Source organism: Lepus europaeus, chromosome 3 (genome assembly GCF_033115175.1).
Source record: "Lepus europaeus isolate LE1 chromosome 3, mLepTim1.pri, whole genome shotgun sequence".
NCBI lineage: Eukaryota > Metazoa > Chordata > Mammalia > Lagomorpha > Leporidae > Lepus > Lepus europaeus.
This window is the reverse complement of record NC_084829.1, coordinates 105231313-105257500: the sequence shown is the minus strand read 5'-3', so window position 1 is coordinate 105257500 and position 26188 is coordinate 105231313. Positions and strand designations below refer to the sequence as shown.

General features: G+C 42.9%; 1 protein-coding gene across 2 annotated transcripts in view; it reads left to right on the top strand.

Annotated features, from left to right (window-relative positions):
• PDSS2 (decaprenyl diphosphate synthase subunit 2) overlaps positions 1–26188 on the top strand; it is a 290238-nt gene that overhangs the window by 223419 nt on the left and 40631 nt on the right. For both annotated transcript variants that reach the window (XM_062186574.1, XM_062186573.1), the window contains 2 exons: positions 10025–10198; positions 11747–11878. In XM_062186574.1, the coding sequence (XP_062042558.1) occupies positions 10025–10198; positions 11747–11878 (306 nt within the window). The remainder of the gene's footprint in view (positions 1–10024; positions 10199–11746; positions 11879–26188) is intronic.

The following is a 26188-nucleotide window of genomic DNA, read 5'->3' as shown; positions in this document are numbered from 1 at the left end:
ATCTTCCTGGGCCTATTAGTTTTTCTTTTGTTCTGGGCCATGGGCTAGATCTTTCATTCTGAGCAGCCCCTGTTACAAATGTATCTTGGTCTCACGTGAATAGATGTGAAAGTACTTCAAAAAACTCATGGAAAATAGAATTAAAAGATAAATTTATTTTGGTTCAAAAAATAATTAAAATACTGCATTTTCTTTGAGTTTTTTAAATGTTCTAAATTTATTTTCACTGTGCTTGAAAAGAGAAAGATAGAAACAGAGAGAGAAAGAGAGAGAGATCTTTCATTTGCTGGTTCACTCCCCAAATGCCCATGGCAGTTGGAGCTGAACCAGGATAAAGCTAGGAGCCCTGAATCCAGTCTGTGTCCCACGTGGATGGCAGGGCCCCATGTACTTGAGCCATCACCTGCTGCTTCCCAGGATGTGCGTTAGCAGGAAAACTGGATGGGCAGTGGAGCTTAGACTCTCATCAGGCACTGTGATGTGGGATGTGGGAGTCCCTGGTGGCCTCTGAGCTAGACACCCCATGGTGGATTCCAAAATTTTGTGCACTGAAATACACTTACCTTTTAATTCTATTTTTTCAGACTTTTTTTTTTTTTTTTTTTTTAATTCAAGCAGCACAGAAACAGAGAGAGCTGCCATCTGCTGGTTCACTCCTCAAATGCTTGTAATAGCCAAAACTAGGCAGGGCCAAGGTGGGAACTGTGGACCCAGTCCAGGTCTCCTATGTAGCTGGTAGGGACCGAACAACTTGAGCCATCATCTGCTACCTCCCAGGATCCACAACATCAGGAAGCTGGAATCAGAAACCAGAGCCAGGAATCGAAATAGACCCTCCAATATGGTAACCCCTAGGCCAAAAACCTGCCTCCACAAACTTTTTCAAGAATCCTCTGATATACAAATCTGTAACCCCCGTGAGAGAAGCAATCAAAGTGCATGTCTGCCGGTCAGTAAAATGACGGAACAGCATGTTCCATCCGGGCAGAACCACTAGTGCCACTATCTTGGGAAGCACTGTCCTACAGCTTCTGTGTTATTTCTTGTGTTATTTGAACCAGCTTTGAGCAAAATGGTCATATGATGGTGAATAGCCAACCTACATTTTTCAGTAGATAAACTAATATCTGGAGTCATTTTATAAGTTTGCTAACATACTTTACCTTTCTGAAAAAAAGGACATCTCATCAAAAGCAAATATTCACTGAATATATTCTCCTTTTATGTATAATAAATCTTTAGAAAAAACTGTGTGTCTGAATCTCAATTACTCTAACTGCATTCATTCATTTCACACAAGTTCTATATCTCTAACATCTGCAGATACTGGTTTGGAGGGGGTTACTGAGCCAGTTTCTTGATTTATAGTTGTATACTCACTTCCTTTGTTTTGTTTTGTTTTTTAAGATTTTATTTATTTATTTATTTGAAAGTCAGAGTTAGAGAGAGAAGGAGAGGCAGAGAGAGAGAGAGAGGCTTTCCATCCGCTGATTCATTCCCCAGTTGGCCACAATGGCTGGAGCTGTGCTGATCCGAAGCCAGAGCCTGGAGCTTCATCCAGGTCTCCCACACAGGTGCAGGGGCCCAAGGATTTGGGCCATCTTCTCCTGCTTTTCCAGGCCATAGCAGAGAGCTGGATCAGAAGTGGAGCAGCCGGGACTTGAACCGGCACCCAAATGGGATGCCAGCACTGCAGGTGGTGGCTTTACCTGCTACGCCACAGCGCTGACCCCACACTCACTTCCTTTGTAATAGAGCATATTCTTTTAGTGCTCATATATACACGACAAACAGAAATGAATGGAGGGATTTTGTTTCACTAATAACCAGGTTCACAATAGGTAATAATATTCAGAAATAATATTTTTAATTAACTTAGAAACAAAATTGTTTACTTATGGTGATAGATTTCAAGAGATTTGTTTCTGGGTCACTTGTATTTTCTAATTTTTTCAGTGATTGTGTATTACTTGCATAATTTAATGTAGAAATTTAATAATAATTTAATGTAGCAGTTAAGGCTCAAATAAATTGGTGTCTGCACCCATGTGGGAAACCTGGATTGAGTTCCTGGCTCCTAGCTTTGGCCTGGCCATTGCAGGTATTTGGGAAGTGAACTATCGAATGGGAGGTCTCTCTCTTTTTTTTTTTCCACCGCATGGAGCCCTCAGATCTGCTCGAGCGGGCCATTGGGAACGAGGACCCCTCACCCCTGCCATCCTGCCCACGGAGTCTCCTCTTAGAAAAAAATCAAAAGGTTATTGCATGGGTCTGGCTGATCCCACTCTCAGCCCTCCACGCTCCCAGCCAGGGAGGTCTCTCTTTCTCTCTCTCTCTCTTTTCCTCTCCCTCTCAGATAAATAAATTTTTAAAAATTTTAAAGCATAGGCATTGTGTGCAGCAGGTTGAGATGCCTGCATGCTATTCTGGAGTGCTTCATTCAAGTCCTGGCTGGTTGTGTCTGATCCAGCTTCCTGCTAGTGAGCCTCAGAAGGCAGCAGATAATGGCCCCTGTACTTGGGTCCCTGCCACCTCCCAGTGCAACACTCAGTTGGGGTTCCTGCTCCTGGCCTTGGCCTGGCCCAGCCCCAGCTGTTGCACACTTCTGGTGGAGGGAACCAGCAGGTAGTGCTCATTCTCTCTCTCCCTCTCCCCACTCCTCTCTTCCTATCACTCTCCTTCTCTCTCTTGGCCACTCTGCCTTTCAAACAAATAAATAAGTCTTTAAAGAGATTTTTAAGGAAAGAATATAGTAAATAAAAGATCATAACCCCAAGAAATACACAATGGACAAAACTAAATCTTTGGGGCCAGCACCATGGCGCAGTAGATTAATCCTCAGCCTGTGGTGCCTGCATCCCATATGGGCGCTGGTTCTAGTCTCAGCTGCTCCTCTTCCAATCCAGCTCTCTGCTATGGCCTGGGAAAGCAGTAGAAGATGACCCAGCTGCTTGGGCCCCTGCACCTACATGGGAGACCCAGAAGAAGCTCCTGGTTCCTGGCTTCGGATTGGTGCATCTCCAGCCATTGCAGCCATCTGGGGAGTGAACCAGCAGATGGAAGACCTTTCTCTCTGTCTCTCCCTCTCCCTTTCTGTAACTCTACTTCTCAAATAAATAAATAAAATATTTTAAAGAAAAAGACTAAACCTTTGATAATTAGAGATCCTGCAATTATTATTCTGAAATAGAACTATTATATATGAAGATATCTAAATTTTATATCTACATCTTTATACATAAACATTCTATCCCTGAACTTTGAGCTTCTTGAGGACAGGCTGTTCATTAATCTTCATATCTAAATTGCTTTGCAGGGAGCCTGATCAACAACAGAACCTCAGTAAATCTTTGTTGTGTGAATAAATTAACAAAAAGTTGAGACCAAGATGTATAGAAATTATACATATCAGAGGCCAGCACCGTGGCACATCGGGTTAAGCTGCCTCCTGCAACACGAACATCCCATATAGCACTGGTTCCAGTCCTAGCTGTTCTACTTCCAGTCCAGCTCCCTGCTAATGCACCTGGGAAGCAGCATAAGCTAGCCCAAGTATTTGGGCCCCTGCCACCCACATGAAAGAGATGGGTGCAGTTTGAAACTCCTGGCTTCAGCCTGGCACAGCCCTAGCTGTTGTAGTAATTTTGAGAGTGAACCAGCAAATGGAAGATATCTCTCTCTTTCTCTATGTGTGTGCCTTTGTCTCCCTCTCGGTAATTCTGCCTTTCAAATGAATTTAAAAAAGATATTTTTTAAATTTTTAAAAAATCATGCATACTTTTTTAAAATGTTATTGAGGCATATTTTATGTATCACAGAATTCACCCATTTCAAGCATACAGTTCAATAATTTTTAATAACTTTATCAAGTAATGTAAGCATCACCTTAAATCAGTTTTAGGACATTTTCACATAATCCCTCACACGCATTTACCATTCCTACCTCCAGCCCTGGGCAACCACGAATTTACATTTCATGTAATAATCTTACAAAATATGTGGTCTGTCACATCTTGCTTCTTTCACTTAACATATTCCATTTGGGACTTATCCATGGCATAACTGGTATCAGAAGTTCTATTTATTTATTTATCTATTTATTTATTTTTGTTTCAGAGTCAGAGACACAGAGATGCAGAGAGAGAGAGAACTCCCATATCCACTTGTTCATTTCTTGAATGCCTACTATGGCTGTGACTGGGCCTGGGCCAAAGCTGGAAGCCAGGAACTCAATCCAAGTCTCCTTTATAAGTGGCAGGAACCGAATTCCCTGAGCCATCAGCGCTGTCTCCCAGGGTCTGTATTAACAGGAAGCTAGAGTCAGGAGCTGGAGCAAGGAACTGGACCTAGATGCTGCAATGTGGGAAATGGACATCTTAACCACTAGGCAAAATCCCACTCCATTAGTTCCTTTCCCATTATTGCCAAATAGCATGCCATTGTATGGATATATCTTCCCATTAGCTTTTAAAGTTTAAAAATTAGTAAATGCAACAGATAAACACAATTCTGTTCATTTAGCAAACATCTGTTGAAACTTCAGTATGACCTGATTAATGAAAGCGTGTGAAGGTGACCAGGACCAGTTCCAGTCTTCAAGGAAACAGATTCATAAGCAGTCATACAATTGAAAGAGAATTAAATGCCATGCTGAAATATTAATAAAGTATTGTTAATCTAAAGACAAAATATTTGTGGGTGTTTTTGAGAATGCTCCTCAAGTAATTTTGGACTGGATGCGTTGAGGTCCACTGGACAGAGGATGGGAGCAAATGATACTCCCTTGAAGGAAATAATATTCTTAGATTCACACGAGTGTGAAAGTACGGGCTTTTTTGTTTTTTGTTTTTGTTTTGTTTTTTTGTTGGTTGGTTGGTTGGTTTTTTGTTTTGTTTTGTTTTGTTTTTTGCTTCAAGAAATGGAAAACGGTCCTGTACAGCTGAAATGCCAGCCTCAAAGGGACTAATCTGGATTTAAGAGTATCACTTGCTATGATAAAAAGGAAGGCCTTGAACTCTCTGCTATTTGGAACTTATCTTGATTCTGTGAGCAGTAGAGAGATGTTAAAGGAGAATTATTTTACTCCTTTTTGATATCAAGTCTGGAAGCATAGAGGAAGGTAGAAAAGAGAAATACAAAACGGAAGGAAGATAAAAGATCCCACAAATATTCATTGCATACCTAGTGCACTATTTTAGAGGCTACTGATTCAACAGAGGACAAAACAGATTTCCTGGCTCTCGTGGAGTTCGTGTTCTAGTGACAGGGATACACAACCAACTATTGACCGCAGCTATGAAGGTCCAGTAGTATCGAGGGGAAAATGTTTAAAGGAAAGACAGGAAGTAACGGGAGAGGGAGGTGGGCTGTTAAAGATGGATTGAATTTCGAGCAGAGACTGGAAAGCAGTGAGGACTCCAGCGGTGCAAACATCTGGGGAGAATGTCTGCCAGGGAGCAGCATGCGAGGCCTCCAGGGGGAGCCGCCTGCAGTGCTTGAGAAACAACCCGGAGACCAGCATCCTTCCAGCACGCCTTGCGAAAGGATCACCTTGGCCGCTGGGTGAATTAGAGACTAATCTTGTGCATATTTCATCCCGTGTGTATAGGTGTATCTGTGATTAATTCCTGGAAGTGAGATTGTTGGATCACAGAGCCGACACATTTGTAATGTTGATAGATAGAGCGTTGTGAAATTCCCTCCAGTTTCCACTTACCCCACCCATATTTGAGAGGCCTGTTTCTCCCCAGCTTTAGGGAGGTGGGGACTTGTTTTATCCATCAGAAGCCACAAAAAGCAAGATACTGACAGGGTGGCATTCCTTCTGGGGGCTCCTTGCCTTTTCCGGTTGCTGCCTTCATTCTTTGGTTCACGGCCCTGTCTTTCAGCTTCACATCCAGCAGCGTGCCTCTCCCTCCATCAGTACTTCGCTTCCATGACATTGCCTCACTGCCTCTGTCTGATGAGGACCCAGCACCCCCTCCCCAGCCCCCATCTCAGAATCCTGAAGGGAATCTTGATGACCCCCCATAGAGATTCCAGCCATCTTTGCAAGATGAGTGGATGTTATTAAGCCTGACATAGGATATTCGCCATTTTGTCTATTATAGGAAATGCAGTTTATCTTCTAATGTTGCCTATGATTTTCTGGTTGGTTGTCTTTTTTGAACCATTTGAAATTTATCCTGATCAGTGGTGTGAAATGCAAACTTTAGTTTTTGCAGATAGCACCATATACTGAAAAGTCTAACTTTTCCCTAAAATATAGTAATTCCTGTGTATGGCTTGTTTGCTTTCTGGACTTTCTATTCTGTCCCATTATCTGTTTACAGAATACATTTTTTGTTTGTTTTTAATTAGGCTTTGTAGTATGATATTTAACCATCCCCGCCTTCACCCCCCCCCCCATTACTCTTCTTTTTTTTCAAGTTTTCTTGACTATTCTTGTTTGTTTATTTTCCCTGTGTGAACTTTAGAGTCAAGTTACCTGCTTTCAGAGTTATTGTCAGTTTTTTTTGTTTTTGTTTTTTTTAAGAATAAGATTTTTTGGGGCCAACGCTGTGGCGCAGTGGGTTAATGCCCTGGCCTGAAGCGCCGACATCCCATGTGGGCGCTGGTTCTAGTCCCGGCTGCTCCTCTTCCAATCCAGCTCTCTGCTATGGCCTGGGAAAGCAGTGGAAGATGGCCCAAGTCCTTGGGCCCCTGCACCAACGTGGGAGACCCAGAAGAAACTCCTGGCTCCTGGCTTCAGATTGGCGCAACTCCAGCTGTTGCGGCTCTGGGGAGTGAACCATCGGATGGAAGCCTCTCTCTGCCTCTCCTCTCTCTGTGTAACTCTGACTTCCAAATAAATAAATAAATCTTTAAAAAAAGATAAGATTTTTATTAAATATTATATGTTGCATTCTATTGTCAGTTTTATTAAAGCAACTTTATGAGGTTGGATCTTACTCTCTCTGAACATCATGTGTCTTTATATTCATTTGAATTACTTCTGTTCCTTCAGTAGTATCTTAACATTTTCTTGATATCAGTTTTGCATATTTCTGTTTATTCCTGACTTTTTAATCTTTCATTTTGTGTATAGAATGGAAGAAAAAAAATCCTGTTTATAATACTTTCTGATTAATTTTTATGCATGAAAGCTATAATTAAAACATTTATTATATTTATTATAAATTATTAATTTTACACACTGCCACCTTACTGAATTATCTTCTGAATTATAGTGATTTTTTTAGTTGAGTCCCTTGTTTTTCCTAATGTAGTTATATTGTCTTCCAGCAGTGATAGTTAAGCTCTTCCATTCCAAGTTTTATTTATTTTTAAATATTTATTTTATTTATTTAAAAGGCAGAGCCACAGAGAGGCAGAGGCAGTGTGAGGGGTGATCTTCCATTTGCTGGTTCACTCCCCAAATGGCCCCAATGGCCGGAGCTGTGCTGATCTGAAGCCAGGAGCCAGGAGCTTCTTCGGGTTTCCCACGTGGGTGCAGGGGCCCAAGGACTTGGGCCATCTTCTACTGCTATCCCAGGCCATAGCAGAGAGCAGGATCTGGAGTGGAGCAGCCGGGACTAGAACCAGTGCCCACATGGGCTGCTGGCACTGCAGGTGAAAGCTTTACCTGCTACACCGCAGTGCTGCCCCTCCCCCCCTTTTAATTCTTAGACATCTGCCTTTCTCTTGTCTCTTTCATTACAATGTTGAATAACAGTGGTGGTGTGTGCATCTCTGTCTTATTCCTGATGTTAGTGAGAAAAGATTCATGCTTCTCTATGAAATATTTTTTGACATTTAGCTGAAATATGTACATCCATACATCCATCATGTTAAACAAATACACATCAATTCCTATTTTTACTAACAGCTTTTGTCTCATCAAGAGTAGAAGTTTAAGGGCTGGCATTGTCAGATAGTGGATAAAGCCACCACCTACAATGCTGGCAAATCATAAGGGCACCGGTTCATTTTTTAGCTGCTCTACTTCCAGTCCAGCTCCATGCAAATGGCCTGGGAAAAGCAGCAGAGGGGACCCACAAGTGTGCCATCCATGTGGGAAACATGGATGAAGCTACTGGCTCCTGGCTGTGGCCTGGTTTAGCCCTGGCGTTGCATCCTCTTGGGTAGTGAACCAGCAGATGGAAGATGTCTATCTCTCTGTCTCTGTGTCTCCTTTTCTCTGTAACCTGACTTTCAGATAAATAAATAAACCTTTCAAAAAGAGGAAGAAGAATAGGAGTTGAGGAGTGAGTGTCTGATGTAGCGGTTTTGCTGCTTGGGACTCCTGCATCCCATATGAGTGCCTGGGTTCAAGTCCCAAATCCACGCCCGATTTTAGCTTCCTGCTAATATGCACCTTAGGAGGCCACAGGTGATAGCTTAAGTCCCTGCCACCCGTGTGGAAGACCTGGATTCAGTTGCCAGCTCCTGGTTTCTGATTGGTCCAGCTCCAGCTATTGTAGGTATTTGAGGAATGAATCAGTGATGGGAGATCTCCCCTGCCTTCTCTCCCTATTTCTTTTTTTTTTTTTTAATAAACATTTTTTTAAAGATTTATTTATTACTTATTTGAAAGTTACACAGAGAGAGGAGAGGCAGAGAGAGAGGTCTTCCATCCAATGGTTCACTCCCCAGATGGCCACAATGGCCAGAGCTGCACCGATCCAAAGCCAGGAACCAGGAGCTTCCTCCAGGTCTCCCACACGGGTGCAGGGGCCCAAGGACTTGGGCCATCTTCCGCTGATTTCCCCAGGCACATCAGCAGGGCCTCAATATGGGATGCTGGCATGGTGCGCAGGAGTTTAACCTGCCGCATCACAACTCCAGCCCCTTGAGCTTTCTTTTGGTTGCAAAGTTGAGTGAAATTAAGCTGAGAGTTTGACTTGCCCAGTGGGCTGAATGTTCCCCTCAACATGATGAAGGAGGTGAAGCTGAATGAGACCATTCAGTGACCCCATTGAAATTTTCTTAATATTTTTATTTTGTCCTCAAATAATGGTAAAAGTAGAAGGGTCATGGCAGGAGGGGTGTAGGAAGGAAAATGTTTGGAGTAATCAATTACTCCTTCGGGATGAGTTCTGATTTCAAAGAAATGAACGTTGTTCTGCGTGTTTGCATCATCGTTTCTGTCCGCTGCCCAGGCCCAGCTGTCCAGTGTGGAGCGCTTGGCCTGTGACTGATGTTGCAAGTGTAAAGTTCGCACAGATTTCAAAACCTTAGTGTGAAAAGGACTGTACAGCACCTTGGTGGAATGATAATATTTGGATGTATTGGGAGAGATGAAATATGTCATTAAGATTAATTTCACCTGTTCCTTGCACTTTTTTTGGTGTGGCTACTGGAAAGTCTTATTTTGTGCACGCAGTTCCATTACATTTCTATTAGAAAGCACTGGCCGAGAGGTTGCAGCCATACCTGCTTTCATGCAGATACTACAGTGATTTTCATAATTGTAAAAGGTCAGATCTAATATACCACAGTTATATCCTCCGGTATCGCCTTGCTTCTCAGGAGAATGAACTGATGGGTTCTGTGATCTAACCCTCCTCCATTATAGTGGTTTACTCTCTCTGATTTTTCTGTGTAACTGTTGATAAGAGAAAGCAGTCCTTTGTTATGCCATTGACACTCTCACGTGGCTTAAATGTGATAGACTTCTTATGTTTCAGAAAAACATTCAGTATCACTCAAGACCTGATGAGGGTCGAGTTGGAAAGCCCAAGTTTCTAGTTTTTGCTGTATCCTACAGGGTGTATTTTAATAGAAGTTACTTAATAAGCTTTGCTGTAACACTTCTTTCACTTTTTCCCCAGGACCCTAAAACGCCAGTACCCTTACTCCCCATTTCTTTTGAGTTGAGCTGAGGTTCAGCATTTTTTGGTGATGTCTTATTGCAACAGCATGAGTGTTTTGGATGGTTTATTTCTTAACTCTGATTCTTCAAAAAAAAAAAAGAAAAGAAAACACACAGAAACGATGATTACCCTTAAAGCCTTTTTTGCCTTGGCTTTTGTTACAATTTTAGGAAAATTGTATCACAGAAGACATCGGAATATCAGCTTGGAAGGAGCAGACTTTCCTCTCCCATGGTGCCTTGCTAGCGAAGAGCTGCCAAGCTGCAATGGAGTTAGCAAAGCATGGCGCAGAGGTTCAGGAGAAGGCATTCCAGTACGGGAAGCACATGGCCCTGAGTCACAAGGTATCTGCACGCCCTTTAGCTTCTTTCTGCACTTACACAGCCAACAGGGTTCGCAAAAAACATTTTGCCATTTAGTAAGCTGCTTTTATGTCTCAAAAAAAAATGTTTATTGTGTGCTTAAAATCTATCAGTTATAAAAGGTGATTGTCATGTGATAGAAACAGCATGATTGTTAAGTGCTGTATAATTTTGGCACAGAGCTACAGCTTACTGAAACCATATTTGTGCTGATTATATTTTCTCACCACCCAAAAGGGTTCTTGAGAGAACTCTTGCAGATTATTAAATAACACGTAATAGCGCTATTCACATAATGGAAGAATATAAGCCTACTGCGAAAAATTCATGGAAAATGGAATTCAAAAGTAAGTTTATTGGGTGCAAAGAAATTTTGAAATTCATGCAGGTTTTTCATAATTTGCATTTTCCATGACCTTTTTGTTTGTTTTTTTTTTTAATTTTATTTAATGAATATAAATTTCCAAAGTACAGCTTATGGATTACAATGGCTTCCCCCCCCATAACTTCCCTCCCACCCGCAACCCTCCCCTTTCCTGCTCCCTCTCCCCTTCCATACCATGACCTTTTTGAAGACCTTTCCTGTCTGTTATCATTTTTGTTACAGTGTCATTAAAGCTCCTATGTAAATCAAATTATGGACAGTTAATGGAATTTGGAAACATGCTCAATAAAATTAAAAACTCTAATTCTAATAACTTATATTTTGAATGGTATGTGAAATACAAAATGTCCCCGAATTAGTGGCTATGTTGTTGCCTCTTTGTATGTATAATTTTTTAAAGATTTATTTATTTATTTGGAAGTCAGAGTTATACAGAGAGAAGAGGCAGAGAGAGAGAGAGGTCTTCCATCCACTGGTTCACTCTCCAATTGGCTACAACAGCCAGAGCTGGACTGATCCAAAGCCAAGAGTCAGGAGCTTCCTCCGGGTCTCCCACACGGGTGCAGGGGTCCAAGGACTTAGGCCATCTTCTTCTGCTTTCCCAGGCCATAGCAGAGAGCTGGCTCAGAAGTGGAGCAGCTGGGACTCGAATGGACACCCATATGGGATGCTGGCACTTCAGGCCAGGGTGTTAACCCTCTGTGCCACAGCACCGGCCCTGTATATATAATTTTAAAATGGGATTTAATATTTTTCAGGTGTTACTTAAATAGCTCATTAAAAGGTGGAAAGTGTATACATATGTAGGATATCTCTAGAGAAGTTTTTGGAATATTTTATTAAATCTTAGATAATTTATAAAGTAATTACATTTATTAAATCTTTATCTAAATCCTCACCTGTAAAACAAAGTGTGATGCCACACACACAAAAGAAAGTGTTAGAGAAAATTACTTCTAAAGAATTTTAAAGGTTATTGTTAATCATCCAGAATGTCCTTTTGCTTACTAAAGTGCATCTAAAAACTGCATCCCTTACGCTTCATTTTTCAGTACATTAACTTAGCTTTCTGAATGTGACGAAAACATACTAGTGCATATACACTGCACTGATTTGACTCTTTTAACTGTTTTTTTTTTTCCTAGATCAATTCTGACCTCCAGCCCTTCATTAAAGAAAAGAGCAGTGACTCCATGGCCTTTAATCTGAACTCAGCACCTGTAGTCTTACATCAGGAGTTTCTTGGAAGAGATTTGTGGATGAAGCAGCTTGGAGAGGTAAATTGAAATTGCTCACAATTTAGGTACTATTAGTGTGTATTATAGAGCATAGTTATTATTTTATAATGATGTAAGGCAATAGTTAGCCATCTAAGAGCATATTTAAGTTAAATTCTTTCCTTATAATCTATAATTTTTAGGCAGTAAAATATTAGTTAAAAGTTAAGAGGATGCACTATTGTGTTTTCTTATTATCTGAGTTCTTACTATTGCAACACAAAACAAGTGCTTTGGTGCATGCTAATTAACTGCGATGATTTTTTTTGCTGAAGGCTTTCAAACACTGGGGTATGGTAATAGCACCACCCCGTAACTGACGGCAGTTTCCCATCTGTGGACTCTAGCACAAGCTGCAGAATTCCAGGAGCTCCGTCTGTCAGCTCATTGGGTTATTTTAAAACAAACTTGGACCCTGAATACTCATTCTGAGGCATTATGCAAGGTGGGTGGGGGAGGCGTGGTGAGCTGGGAGGAGTAAAGGGGCTCAGATTGGGAAATTGTCTACGTTTGGGATAGGGACAGCAGATGCTAGGGAATATTTTTTGTTTTCTTTTATTTCAGACATTGGTGCAAAAAGTTCTTGCATTTTTTTATACAAAGCCTCGTGGAGTTTATTTAGCTTCATGTTTGTAATTGGCTGGGTTCATCTAAGGCCCTGGACATGGGAAGCAAGGCACCGCTGAGGGTATGGGCAGCTGCATCCTTAGAGCAGAGAGCTTACGTGATCATCCGTGATCACCTCTTCTCAGACAAGCCACTTCCCCTTTTCCCAAATCTCACCCTTACGGGCTCTCCAAATGCTGGCAGCTCCCTTAAAGTCCCTCCTAGTCCCCAAGTAGAAGACTGGAGGGCTCACTGCTGAGGAAGCTGGCGCACACGACAGGGAACACCTACAGATGGGGACGTGACAGGGCCCAGCCTGCGGTGGGGGAGGCCTCCGAGCCGGCATCCACGTACAGCGCCAGCCTGAGGCAGCACAGGCCCCAGAGCACTGCTGGGCGTTTGAAAGAGCAAGTCAACAACAGACGATAAGACTGGAGCTTAGAGAAACACAGGAAAGAAAGACGTTTTCAGAAGCTCTATAATCAATATACTCAGCAAGATACGGCATTCAGTCTGTGAAGTAAGAACAGGGCGAAACCCAGGTCAGACTGAAAGAATAAGTTCCTAGTGTTACCCAGCATAGCGGGGAGATTAAGTTCACAATAGCCTAGTATGTACCCTATGACCAACCAGAAGAAAGAAGCCCAAGCCTGCAGTCATAATGTCAGAGAAGGGGGAATGTTGATTACCCTGTTTAGATCAGTACACATTATACACCTATATTGAAAAATCACTCTGAAGCCCATAAATATGTACAACTATTGTTAAGAAAAATTTCTAATGGAAGGACAGGGGACAGTGGGAAAAAGGATAACCCAAGAACAAGAAATCAGAATTATAAAATATAAAAATATGATTGTAGAAAAATGTTTAATTATTTATCTGAAAGACAAAGAGATAGAGATCTTCCATGTGTTGGTTCACTCCCCAAATGCCCACAGCAGCCAGGGCTGGGCCAGCCCAAAGCCGGGAGCCCAGAACTCAACCTGAGTCTCTCATTGGGTGGTAGGGACCCAGCTACTTGAGCCATCACCTGCTGCCCCCCAGGGTGTGCCTTAGCAGGAGGCTGCAGTCAGAAGCAGAGCTGGAATTGAACTCAGGCCCTCTGATTCAGGATGCAGGCATTCCAAGAGGAGTGTTAATCACTGCACCAAACACACACCCACCCCAGAAAACCTTTTTAATAAGAAGAAAAGGGGTGGACATTGTGGTAAAGCTGCTGCCTGCAGCTCTGGCATCCCATATGGGTGCTGATTCATATCCTGGCTGCTCCACTTCCGATCCAGCTTCCTGCTAATGGCCTGGGAAAAGCAGTGATGCCCCAAGAGCCCAGGCCCCTGCTATCCACGTAGGAGACCTGGAAGAAGCTCGGCTCCTGGATTTTGCCTGGCCCAGCCCTGACCTTTGTGGCCATCTGGGGAGTGAATCAGTGGATGGAGGATCTTCTTCTGTTCCTCCCTCTCTGTAAATCTCACTTTCAAGTAAATAAATGTTTTTTTAAAAAGGAAGATACAAATAAACAAACTGCAGGGAAATAGAAAATACAAAAGATAAGAAAATTAGACAACTCTTTCAGGAACTCTTATATCTGTTAAGAGTCCCAGAAAGAGAAAACTGAAAACAAAGTTGAGAAAAATGAACACTTTTTTAAAATTTTCTTTAAGTTTTTATTTATTTGGAAGGCAGAGAGACAGAGATGTCTTCCATTCACTGGTTCACTCCAGAAGTGCCTACAAGTGCCAGACTGAGCCAGCTGAGCCAGGTTCCCACATGAGTAGTTGATACCCGAGTATTTAAGTCACCACCTGCTGCCTCCCAAGGTGCACGTTAGCAGGAAGCTAGATCAGAAATAGAGCCAGGGGGCTGGCGCCGTGGCTTAACAGGTTAATTCTCCGCCTTGCGGCGCTGGCACACCGGGTTCTAGTCCCGGTTGGGGCGCCGGATTCTCTCCCGGTTGCCCCTCTTCCAGGCCAGCTCTCTGCTATGGCCTGGGAAGGCAGTGGAGGATGGCCCGAGTCCTTGGGCCCTGCAACCGCATGGGAGACCAGGAGAAGCACCTGCCTCCTGGCTTCGGATCAGCGAGATGCGCCGGCCGCAGCGGCCATTGGTGGGTGAAGCAACGGCAAAAAGGAAGACTTTTCTGTCTCTCTCTCACTATCCACTCTGCCTGTCAAAAAAAAAAAAAAAAAAAAAAGAAGTAGAGCCAGGACTCAAAACCTAGGACTCCAATACGGGAAGCATGTGTCCCATATAACAATTTAAACTGCTGTACCTAGCAAGGAAATTTTTGTTTTTAAAGATTGATTGATTGATTGATTGATTGATTTGAAAAACAAAGTGGCAGTGGGAGAGGGAGGATAGGGAGGAGGGGGAAAGAGTGAAAGGAGAGAGAAAGAGAATCCGAATCTTCCATTGGCTTGTTTGTTCCCCAAATGGCTGCAACAGCTAGGTCTGGGCCACGCCAAAATAGGAGCTTAGAACATCTGTGTCTCCCACATGGACCGTCTTCTGTGGCTTTCCCAGGCACAGCTGCAGGAAGCTGAATGGGAAGCAGAGCAGCCAGGACTCATTGGTCATCTGGGTGCTGGAGTCACACGTGCTGCTGTAACTTGCTGTACCACAGTGTAGGCTCCTAACAAGGAAAACATTTTAAAGATTTATTTATTAATTTGAAAGAGTCACAGAGAGAGAGTATGTGTGCACTTCCAACTACTGGTTCACTCCCCAAATGGCTACATTGGGGGTCCTTTCACCTCTCAATACCATGAAAACAAAGCAGTAACCAAGAAAGGAAAAGGTGTGGCATCTAGGAACCAAGACGCAGGCTTAGGCAGGAGGCAATTGGAATTCCAAGGGCAATGTGAAGGGAAGAAGGACAAACAGTGGTGCCAAGCATTATAGCACTATGTGTCGAGTGCTGTCCTAAGGAGGAATCTGAGGCTTGCACATGGTCCCGCAGGTCGAAAGTCAGGAAGTCAGAATTCAAACTCAGGCCGTGATGTCCACATCTGTACCAGGCCACGTTGCGATCCTAGCAAATCCTAGGCTGGTGACTGTGCATCCAGGCCACACTGGGACAAGAAGAAAGAGGTCTCCAGGAGAAATATCTCCAAGGAAAAAACAGAACCGATGAGTCACCTGGTATGCTTGACCACATTGAATTTAGGGATGACTTAGTTACAGATATATAGAAAACTAACTGTTCCAATTCCTATTGCTGTATAACAAATTACTCTAAAACTTAGCTGCTTAAAATAACCAAAATGCTTATGTTCTACATGTTCTACATGTACAGAATTTTCACAGGGCACAGAGGGGATGGCTTGTCTCTGCTCCACGGTGGCAGGGGCCTCAGCTAGAAAAGCCCAGATGCTGGAGGTGACTGCACCCTACTGGGTGCTTTTGTCAGTTTTGTGTCATTGTAGCATAATACTGATGCTGGATAATGTGCACGAAAAAAGGTTTATCTGGCTCACAGTTCTTAAGGCTGGAAAGTTCAAACAGCATGGCACTGGTGTCCTGGGGAGGGCTCCTGGCTGCATTGCAACATGATGTAGAAGCAAAAAGGAATCATCCATGTGCTGAGGAGGCAGGTGCATAAGCAAGGAAGCAGGAGACCCAGGGAGGCCAGGCTCTCTTTAATCCGTGTATGCAAGTAGAGCCCGAGGATTTAGTCACCTCCAATGGGCTCCACCTCTTAAAGGTTCCACCACCTGAACATCACCACACTGGGGACCAGGTTTCCAGTACATGAACCTTTGGGGGATAAACCACATCCAGACCACAGCACCAAGGGACCACAGTCATCCGGAGGCTGCTTCACTCACACCTGGCATCCAGGCTGAGCGGCTGACCAACCGGAGTGCTCACAGACAGCCCCTCCATTTAGCCTGGTGTCTGCCTTGGGTGGCAGCCTCCAAATAGTCAGACTTCTCTGAACCTGAAACATGGTGCTGGTGCTGTGGCGTAGCAGGTAAAGCCACCGCCTGCAGTGCTGGCATCCCATATGGACGCCGGTTCCGGTGCCAGCTGCTCCACTTCTGATCCAGCTCTCTGCTATGGCCTGGGAAAGCAGTAGATGATGGCCCAAGTCCTTGGGCCCCTACACCCGCATGGGAGACCTAGAAGAAGCTCCTGGCTTCCCATCAGCCTAGCTCCGACTGTTGCAGCCATCTGGGGAGTGAATCAGCGGATGGAAAACCTCTCTCACTGTCTCTGTCTCTCTCTCTGCCTCTCTGCCTCTCAAATAAATAAATAAATCTTTAAAATAAATAAACCTGAAACATGTGTGTCGCCCCAGCAAGACTGAAGATATGTTTCCTTTTATGACCAGCCACAGAAGTCCCAGGGCCATCTCCATTGTCATCTATTCAGATGCACACAGGCCAGCACAGGTCAAGGGGAAGGGTCACAGACTTTGTCTCTCCATGAAAGAATGTCAAAGAATTTAGGGACCACATAGTCAAACATTCTTGGCTGTAGTGATATGTAATCACAGTATTCCACATGGTGTAGAAAATAATATTTATACAACTTAGAAATACAAATTTTGGGGCGAACATTTGGCACAGCAGGCCCAACCCCTGTGTTCCATGTTGAAGTGCCTGGGTTTGAGTCCCTGCTCTGCTTCCAATTCCAGCTTCCTGCTGATGTGCACACTGGGAGGCCACAAGTGATGGGTCAAATAGTTGAGTCCCTGCCACGCACATGGGATCCTCGGACTGAGTTCCATGCTCCTGGCTTTGGCCTGGCCTAACCTTGGCTGTTGTAAACATTTTGGAAGAAAAAAGCAAATGGAAAAATGGAAGATATCTTTGTGTGTTTGTCTCCCAACCTCCTCCCTCCCTCTTCTGCTCTCCCCTGCCTTTGAAATAAAATGAAAATAAGCAAAAATATTTTTTTAAATTTATTTGACAGGTAGAGTTATAGACAGTGAGAGAGAGAGACAGAGAGAAAGGTCTTCCTTCCGTTGGTTCACTCTCCAAATGGCCACTACAGCTGTTGCTGCGCCAATCCAAAGCCAGGAGCCAGGTGCCTCCTCCCAGTCTCCCATGCGGTACAGGGGCCCAAGCACTCAGGCCATCCTCCACTGCCCTCCCCAGCCACAGCAGAGAGCTGGACTGGAAGAGGAGCAACCGGGACTAGAACCTAGCACCCACATGGGATGCTGGCGCCGCAGGCAGAGGACTAACCAAGTCAGCCACGGCGCTGGCTCCAAGCAAAAATATTTAAAATATATATATAAATACTGAATATTGATTTAATTAAAATGTATGATTGAATGGGAGGAAGGTAGAGGAAAAAAGTGTGTTTGATCATGTAAGAGATCTAATATTCCTTTCGTGTAGGGTAAATAAATAATACCTAAAATTTAAAAATCAAGAAAGCAATATGAAGTTAAGGAGCAGAAGAAGTAGCTGAAGTGAGGCACGTGAGACAGGCCGAGGAGGATGGAGAATTCTCGATTGTTTTGTTAGAAGTGTGCTTCTCTTAGACTTCTCACTTTTTTTCTTTTTAAAGCAGTCTTAAAATTGACACATAATTGTACAACTCTATGAGGCTATTTTATGTTTTGAATCCTCTTCTATGTGTTTTTATTTTAAAACTTTGTTAAAAATTCATAGACTTTACTATAATAAGACAACTGGCAATCAGTCCTAAGAATAATATCAGAGCTGTGGGCAAAGACTTACATATCAGCTGTGCGCCAGAACATTGATTATAGGAGGAGGCAAATGCAAACAGGCCCATTTGATAATGAGAAAAAAGTTAAATGAAGTATGGGATAGTGAAACATCACCTGCAATTATCAAATATTGTATTACTTGGATATGTTTGTGTGATTTTTTGATAGCTGAACTGAAAATATATATATACAGATGGTGTTAGTAGCTATAATTGGGTTACATTAGAATATATTAGATTTAGATTTACATTTTGGTTGAAAACATCCAGCTGAATATATTAAATGGAAACTGCTAACTCTCCCTTGGGTATTCACAAATATATCCATATGTAGAGGAGTATTTTAAAGAAGAATTTTAAAGAAGCTTAATAGAAAAGGGATATGTTTAATTTTTACATTTCTTTGCAAACATACAAAATTGTAAATGTAAACATGAGCACACCAGAATTTCCTGAACAGCTGATAAGATGTCCCAAATCATCACCCCCAGCTTGATTTTAGCATCAGAGGGGTATCCTTTCCAGAGACTCTGTCTGGAGGGCAGTAAATCCTGAGCCATGTCACGCCCTCCAACCTAGATCCCCTGTGGTTGTTTGCAAACCTCATCCTTCAGGAAAGATGAGAGTTTATCACCTGCCTCCAGGCTACTCGGGCTTGCTGCACTGACTTCAGGTCCTTCTGACATGTCTGAGTCATGGAGGAGAAGATGAGCTCATCCAAAGCAACAAGGAGCTGGTTTCTGTCATGCAGGGGGATAGCATTCTTTTCCTTAAAGACTCTTCAAGTTCATTTGAGTCCAAGCTGTAATACATATGTTTATGTAAAGCTCTATAGCATAATGATCTTGTTCCTTGAATGCCTGTCTGACATTTGAGAATGACATTCTGCTAAATCTCAAGGAGATTGCTTGTTAATACTGAAATTTATTCTAGCTTTACTTCGCTTTCCCATTTTTCCCTATTGTTTACCCTCCCATGTGTGTGTATGTGTATGTGTATAAATTGCTATTTACTTGTTTTTACTTAATTTGGAAGGCAGAGCAACAGAGACAGGCAGACAGAAAGAGATCCTCCATTGGTTCATTCCCCAGATGCCCGCAACCAGCTGAAGCCAGGGGCCCAGAATTCAATCCAAGTCTTCCTAATGGGTTGCAGAGTCCAGATATTTGAGTCATCATCTGCTGCCTCCCAGGGTGTGCGTTAGCAGGCATCTGGATTGGCAGCAGTGTAGCCAGGACTTGAACCAGACACCCTGATATGGGATGTAAACATCCTAAGCAATGATGCACCATTCCTGTACATTTTTGTGATTCTTTCCTCCCAGCCACAAGTGAATTTTTTTTTCAAGATTTATTTATTTACTTGAAAGTCAAAGTTACACAGAGAGAGAAGGAGAGGCTGAGAGAAAGAGGTCTCCATCCACTGGTTCACTCCCCAATTGGCCGCAACAACTGGAGCTGCCCCAATCCGAAGCCAAGAGCTTCCTCCAGGCCTTCCCATGTGTGTGCAGGGGCCCAAGTACTTGGGCATCTTCTTCTGCTTTCCCAGGCCATAGCAGAGAGCTGGATCAGAAGTGGAACAGCCAGAACTTGAACCAGCACCCATATGGGATGCCAGCAGTGGAAGCGGCAGCTTTACCCGCTACGCCACAGCGTGAATTTAATTGGAAGATATTTCATGATAATTGTAAATTCACCTTTGAATTACCCGTAATATCTGAGAGAGTGGCTTACTGCAGTATACATCCAGTTAATATTTTTCCAAAAGTGTGTGTGGTGTGGTCCTTGTGGAAGGAAGCTATTTGCTGGCAGTCCTGTTCGTCAAATGGAGAGTCGAGTTGGCATAGCAGAACTGGCCCATGGAGGACCAGGGTTTGAAAGGCCTGCATGCCCGTTTGGGCTCTGCAAGCATTTGTGTAATCCTAATCACATTCTCACAGACCCTTATCATTTTCTGTAAAATGATGGCATTGGTCCCGATCATTTCAGCTCTCAAATAAATCTAAGGAATAGATCTCTTAGGCAAGAGGTGCTTTGTAAGAAAAATATTTATCTCCATTAGAAACTAATAAAAGTTTTGACACTGAGAAATAGAAAAGTCTTGCTCCCAATAATGGAGCCACCTATGATTTTTTATTTCCACATGTAAAATTACTTCCCTGCTGTGCCCAGATAGGTTTGTGTCCCATCTACCCTTTTTTTTGATGTTTCTGCTTGGAAAGACTAAGAATTATTGACAAGGAAGCAGTAAGATCACGTATTCCTTAGTACCTGTTCAACATCCTTGTGAAGCTTGGAGGAAGAACATCTCTGCTGTCACCCCACCCCCCAAGTCCTAGGCTTAAGTAGTCCTGTTCTGTCACAACCATAGGCCCACAGTTGTGCATGTGCACACACACACACACACACCATACCTTTTCACAAGAAGCAGTTAACAGCGCCATGCTGGACCCAAAACAGCTGAGAACTATTTGTTGAGCATTATCTCCATACTAAATTCCACAGATCCTGTCCTACCCTTAATTTGAAACTTGTAGTTGCTGAAAAACACTGAGAGTGAATGGGTGACCCACCCCAGGGAGGTGAAGTCCTTGCTCAGTTATCATTTTAATTCCCCTTTTTGAAAAACACGTGGGATCCTTCAGAGAACCCCAGAGCTGTATGTAGCTCTCAGGGAGTCCAGGGACTAATGCAGGCCAGCAAGCTTTATCTTTAATGATCAGTCTAGCTTTCCACTGCCATTACAAGTCACCTGAAGAAATAAGAATTATGATTATATTTTCTCGACTGTTCCTGAAAGTACTGAAGTGTCACTTATGCTTGTGACATTCTGACATTGTCAGAACCAGCTTTAAAATACCTTAAGTGCACCACCTATTACCATTGCTAAGCTGCAACTCACTTGTCCCTCAATATTATGCTATTCTTCCTTATTCACAAAATTAAACAAGCAGGGCTGGTGTACATAAAAATAACACATCTGTATTCTTAAACAGAAGAGAAAATGCACATTCAGAGAATCATCATGAATACCACATGTGATAGTCTTTAGTTTTAAGATACCTTGAATCATTTCAAAAGGAATAATATTAACATCATTCTCTACCACAGAAGTTGTCCAGTCTGGGTATTCGGAAGAACCGTAGGTACAACCACAAAGACGAAAACCACTCGAGATGACTCCCAAATTAAAATATTTCTTAAGGTTTTCCTTAAACAGCCATTGACCACAGGAGACATAGCAACAAATTGTGAAAGGTTGAGGAGGGAGATAAAAGAAATACACAGATGAGAACACTGTAATTAATACCATTCGGGAGGGCCGGCACCGTGGCTCACTTGGTTAATCCTCCACCTGCAGTGCCAGCATCGCATATGGGCGCTTGGGTTCTAGTCCCGGTTGCTCCTCTTCCAGTCCAGCTCTCTGCTGTGAACGGGGAGGGCAGTGGAGGATGGCCCAAGTGCTTGGGCCCCTGCACCCGCACGGGAGACCAGGAAGAAGCACCTGGCTTCTGGCTTCAGATCAGCACAGTGCCAGCGGTGGCGGCCATTTGGGAGAGTGAACCAACGGAAGGAAGACCTTTCTCTCTGTTTCTCTCTCTCACTATCTATAACTCTGTCAAATAAAAAAATAAAAATACCATTCAGGCACTCAGAGGACAGAGAATCAGTATCCAGCCGGGAAGGCCAATGCAGGGTCTGGGCAGTGGACAATATGGGCTATGGCCTTTGCAGAAGATCCTGATAGCACAGATGGGAATGGAGAGCTTCCTCTGTAAAGGAGGCCATGAGAAAGTGATGCCAATGGACACGCATACAGTATATTCAAAGGAGAAAAAGTAGAATTCAGATGTGAAAAACAAGGGACAAGTGAAGAATTGCTCTGAAATAGTAGGGAGTAACTATATTCAAAAGACTTTGGTTCAAATGGAAACATGTACATGAACGTTCACATCAGCAGTATTCACAATAGCCAAAGGTAGAAATAGCCCAATGTCATCTGATGACTGGATAAACAAAATGTAGTATATCCATACAATGGAATTATTCAGCCATCAAGAGGAATGAGGTATGAATACCTGCTAGGGCCGGCGCTGTGGCATAGAGGGCTAAGCCTCCACCTGCAGTACTGACATCCCATAGAGGCTCCAGTTTGAGTCCTTGCTGTTGCACTTCCTCCAGCTCCCTGGAAGGCAGCAGAGGATGTCCAAGTCCTTGGCCCCTGCACCCATGTAGGAGATTTGGATGAAACTCTTGGCTCTTGGCTTTGGCCCGGCTCAATCCTGGCCCTTGGAGCCATTTGGGGAGTGAACCAGCGGGTGGAAGATTTCTCTCTCTGTCTCTCTCCATAATTCTGCCTTGCAAATAAATAAATAAATCTTTAAAAAAAAAAAAAGGAAGGAAGGAGGGAGAGAGAGAGAGAGAGAGAGAGAGAGAGAGGAAGGAAGGCAGGCAGGCAGGCTACCTGCTACAACATGGATGCACCTTGAAAACATTATGATAAATAAAAAAGCCAGGCACAAAAGGCCACTTATTTGGTGATTCCATTATATGAAACATCCAGACTAGGCAAATTCAGAGACAGAAAGTAGATAGGCATTTGCCAGGGGCTGGGAGGTAGGACATATGGGGAGTGACTATTTAATGAGTGCAGCCTCATTAAAAATGATAAAAATGTTCAGAACTTTATTAATAGTTGCACAACATTGTGAGTGCACTAAATGACACTGGATTGTAACCTTTTCAGTGGTTAAAATGATGGATTCTCTGTGAATTTTACCTAAATGTTTAAAAATAAGAGGTTTTGAGATCTTTGCCTGTGGGAAATGTACTTGATTAGAAGTCATGAAGCAGGCACTGAAATCCCTTGTGCCGGATAGTGTCAAGGTCTGGACTGTGTTTGAGGGAGGTAGATCTGGCCACATCACGGAGGATGAAGGGATGGAGGCGATAGGAGAGGCAAGGAGATTAGCTAAGAAGTTTATGGAACCCTGCTGAGAAGAGCAGGAGAAAGGTCCCAGAGTGTCGGTAATGAGAGCAGGAGAATGGAGAGGTAAAGCTCATCTCACAAAGAAAATATATAGGACCTGGAAACTGATAAGCTAGGAAAAAGCTCACGGGTGTAGACTGTAGAGAGGTAGTCAGAGGAGTAGAAAGAATTGTGTTGTGAAGAGAAATAGGGAAGTTACATGGGAAACTGGTTAAAGTTTGGTTTTCAGCATGGTGAGCTTGAGGTGCACCACCACTGTTGATGGCTGTCACCTTGGGGTCTTGCTACTGAAAGAAACAACTCAGTTCAACCTCAGCTTGATTGCCTCGTTCATGGCTTTTCTGAGATCTAGGTAGATTTTTTTGTTATTGTTTTTAGTCAAACTGTGCAATTTTAAATTTCATGTCTCACCCAGATTCCAAGAGCACATAGCAAGAAAATAGATTGCAAAAGAATAACAAAGATGAGTTAATACACGCCCCTCCCCTTTCAAAAACTAGGCATCATAGCCTTTTGTATCTGGAGGATGAACCAAAGAAAGAGAATATGAAAAAGGTAATTGCATAAACATTCACATTTCCCTCCAGACGTTGATTCACTTTCCCAAGTGACAGAGATAGTAAAAATCAGTGCACAAGCAATCCAGTTCTGAATGTTGTGGACCTCCTTACAGACACCTCTGTGCTGTGTTGTGTGTGACTAATGCAGGAATGGGCATTTGGCACAGCAGCTAAGACCTCACTTGGAACAACCTCATTCCTTAGCAGAGTGCCAGGGTTCCAGCCTCAGCTGGGCTTCCAGTTGCAGCTTCCTGATCATGTGCATTCTGGGAGGTAGGTGATAGCTCAAGTAGGTGGGTCCCTGCCACCCACATGGGAGACCTGGAGTGAGTGAGTCTGAACTTCAGCCTGGCCCAGGGGTTATGGACATTTAGAGAGTGAACCAGCAGTTGGGAGAGATTTCTTTCCCTCTCTCTGCCTTTCAAATAAATAGAAATAAATTTATAATTTTTTGAAAATGAATGATTAAGATAGCAAAGAAAAGGCTTGTCCTGTTCCTTTATATTCTGGTTCTTGTCCAGCTTTGTTAACTGGATAGCTATGAAACAGAAGGCCTGTTTCTACCAGCCCACTCTACTAGCAGATCTAGTAGATTTCTGATTTGTGACTATTTTTTAAATCCCCATATACTATACACAAACAATTCTGGAAACAGGATAGAGATACCCTTCCTGTGTCCTCCTAAAAAAAGACTCCTTTTTACATATAATCTAAGCCTTGACCTCTAAATTCCAATGCAAATAAACAGAGAATGTATTTTCAGGAAGCACTGTTTTCTCTGCATTAGCCAGTGATATTTCTGCTGGTCCTAAGGCAAAAGGCCTTTAAAACATGATTCCTTAAAGCCACCAGTATAATCTTCTGTTCAAATAAGAATCATCAATGGATGATTGGTTAAAATAATTGAATGAATAGTTAACAGGAACTGAACATTCCCATGGACTCAAAGCACCCTACAGATTATTTGCTAAATACGTAGGGAAGCAATCAACAAACTTAGTTTCACCAATAATAGGACAGACTGTTATTATGTGACTCCTGATGTATAAGAGATTGTACAGCTTTACTTCTGTGATTGTCTTCCAGAAGTGTTTAACCTGAATCTCATCCTGAGAATATAATCAGACAAACCCAGGCAACTGACCTGGCCTCAAAAACACACACACACACACACACACAAAAGCCATTATTCTGAAAGACAGAAAAGGTGGTGATATGGTGGTATGGGGGCTGTTGCAGAATAGAAGTGGATTTAAAAGCTGATATCCAACAGCAGCATATGATTTCTACTCTCATCTGAATGGGGATCCATGCATCTCTAGAAGACATTATTCGTTAAATTTGGAGAATTTGAATCATATTTCCAATAATATTACAGTAAATGCCAGTTTTGTAGAATGTGATCATGAGTTTGTGGTTATGCAGGAAAATGTCTTGCTCTTAGGAAATAAATGCTAGAATATTCAGAGATCTGCATCATGATGTCCACAACATGTTCTCAAATAACAAGGGGGTGTTAGAGAGAGAAAAGCAAAGGTGACGAAAGGTAAGCAACTGATGACTCCAGGTAGAGAGCAAATGGGTGTTCTTGTTTTCTTTCAACTAAAAAGTTTGGGATGAGGGAGGTAATTGTCCTTGAAGGTTTAAAGAGAAAATCTTTTAAAAATGACTTACTCCAAAATGCAGCTGATAACATTCGGGAAGAATAACCTGATAGGCAGAGATGATCAGTCTCTAGCAATTTCTGGGCTCCCTGCTGTGGAATATTAGTTTTCTGCTTTTAGAAAAAAAGGTGTCCCCATATCCAGCTTTCAAGTCCAGATAACAGTAGCTGGAAATTGGAAACAGTTCATTTATGTCATCCAACCCTTCTTTGTTAGCTGACTTATAAAAAAGCATTTGTTTCTTAAAGTAAAAGACCACATTGTACATCCATTACTTACCAACAGGGAATCCATCTGCCTTTGGCCTGCAGAGACCGGTATATAAACCTTTGGAATTAATCCCTTTGTTCATCCTCCCAATCAGAGTGCTGGCTTTTTTCTGCTTTTGTAGGGAATATTGTTTTACACAGCGCTCACCGTGGCTGTCGGAGGAGGCCTCCAGTGTCGTGAGCACTGGCACTCTCTCTTGTCTGCGTTCACATTTTTTAAAGATAAAACAAGGTTCAAACCACACATTCTCTGTGAACCGCTAAAGAGTGGGAAAAATTACTTTCTTTTCTCATGACCCGGATTGACAAGAAGCACACCTACAGGAGGCGCAAAGATGAGTGAATCCCTTTTCCAAGACCCGCGTAATGAAGCCCTCAGGGAATGGCCGAGTGTGGTAGAATTTGCAGCAGCTGCAGGAGTGGCACAGCGAGCAGGAAGAGCTCCAGGATGGCGGCTGTTCAAATACACACACAGCCCGCATCGATTTCCCATCAGCCTAGCGTGGGCCCCAGTGAGAAAATGATATTAATAAGCTC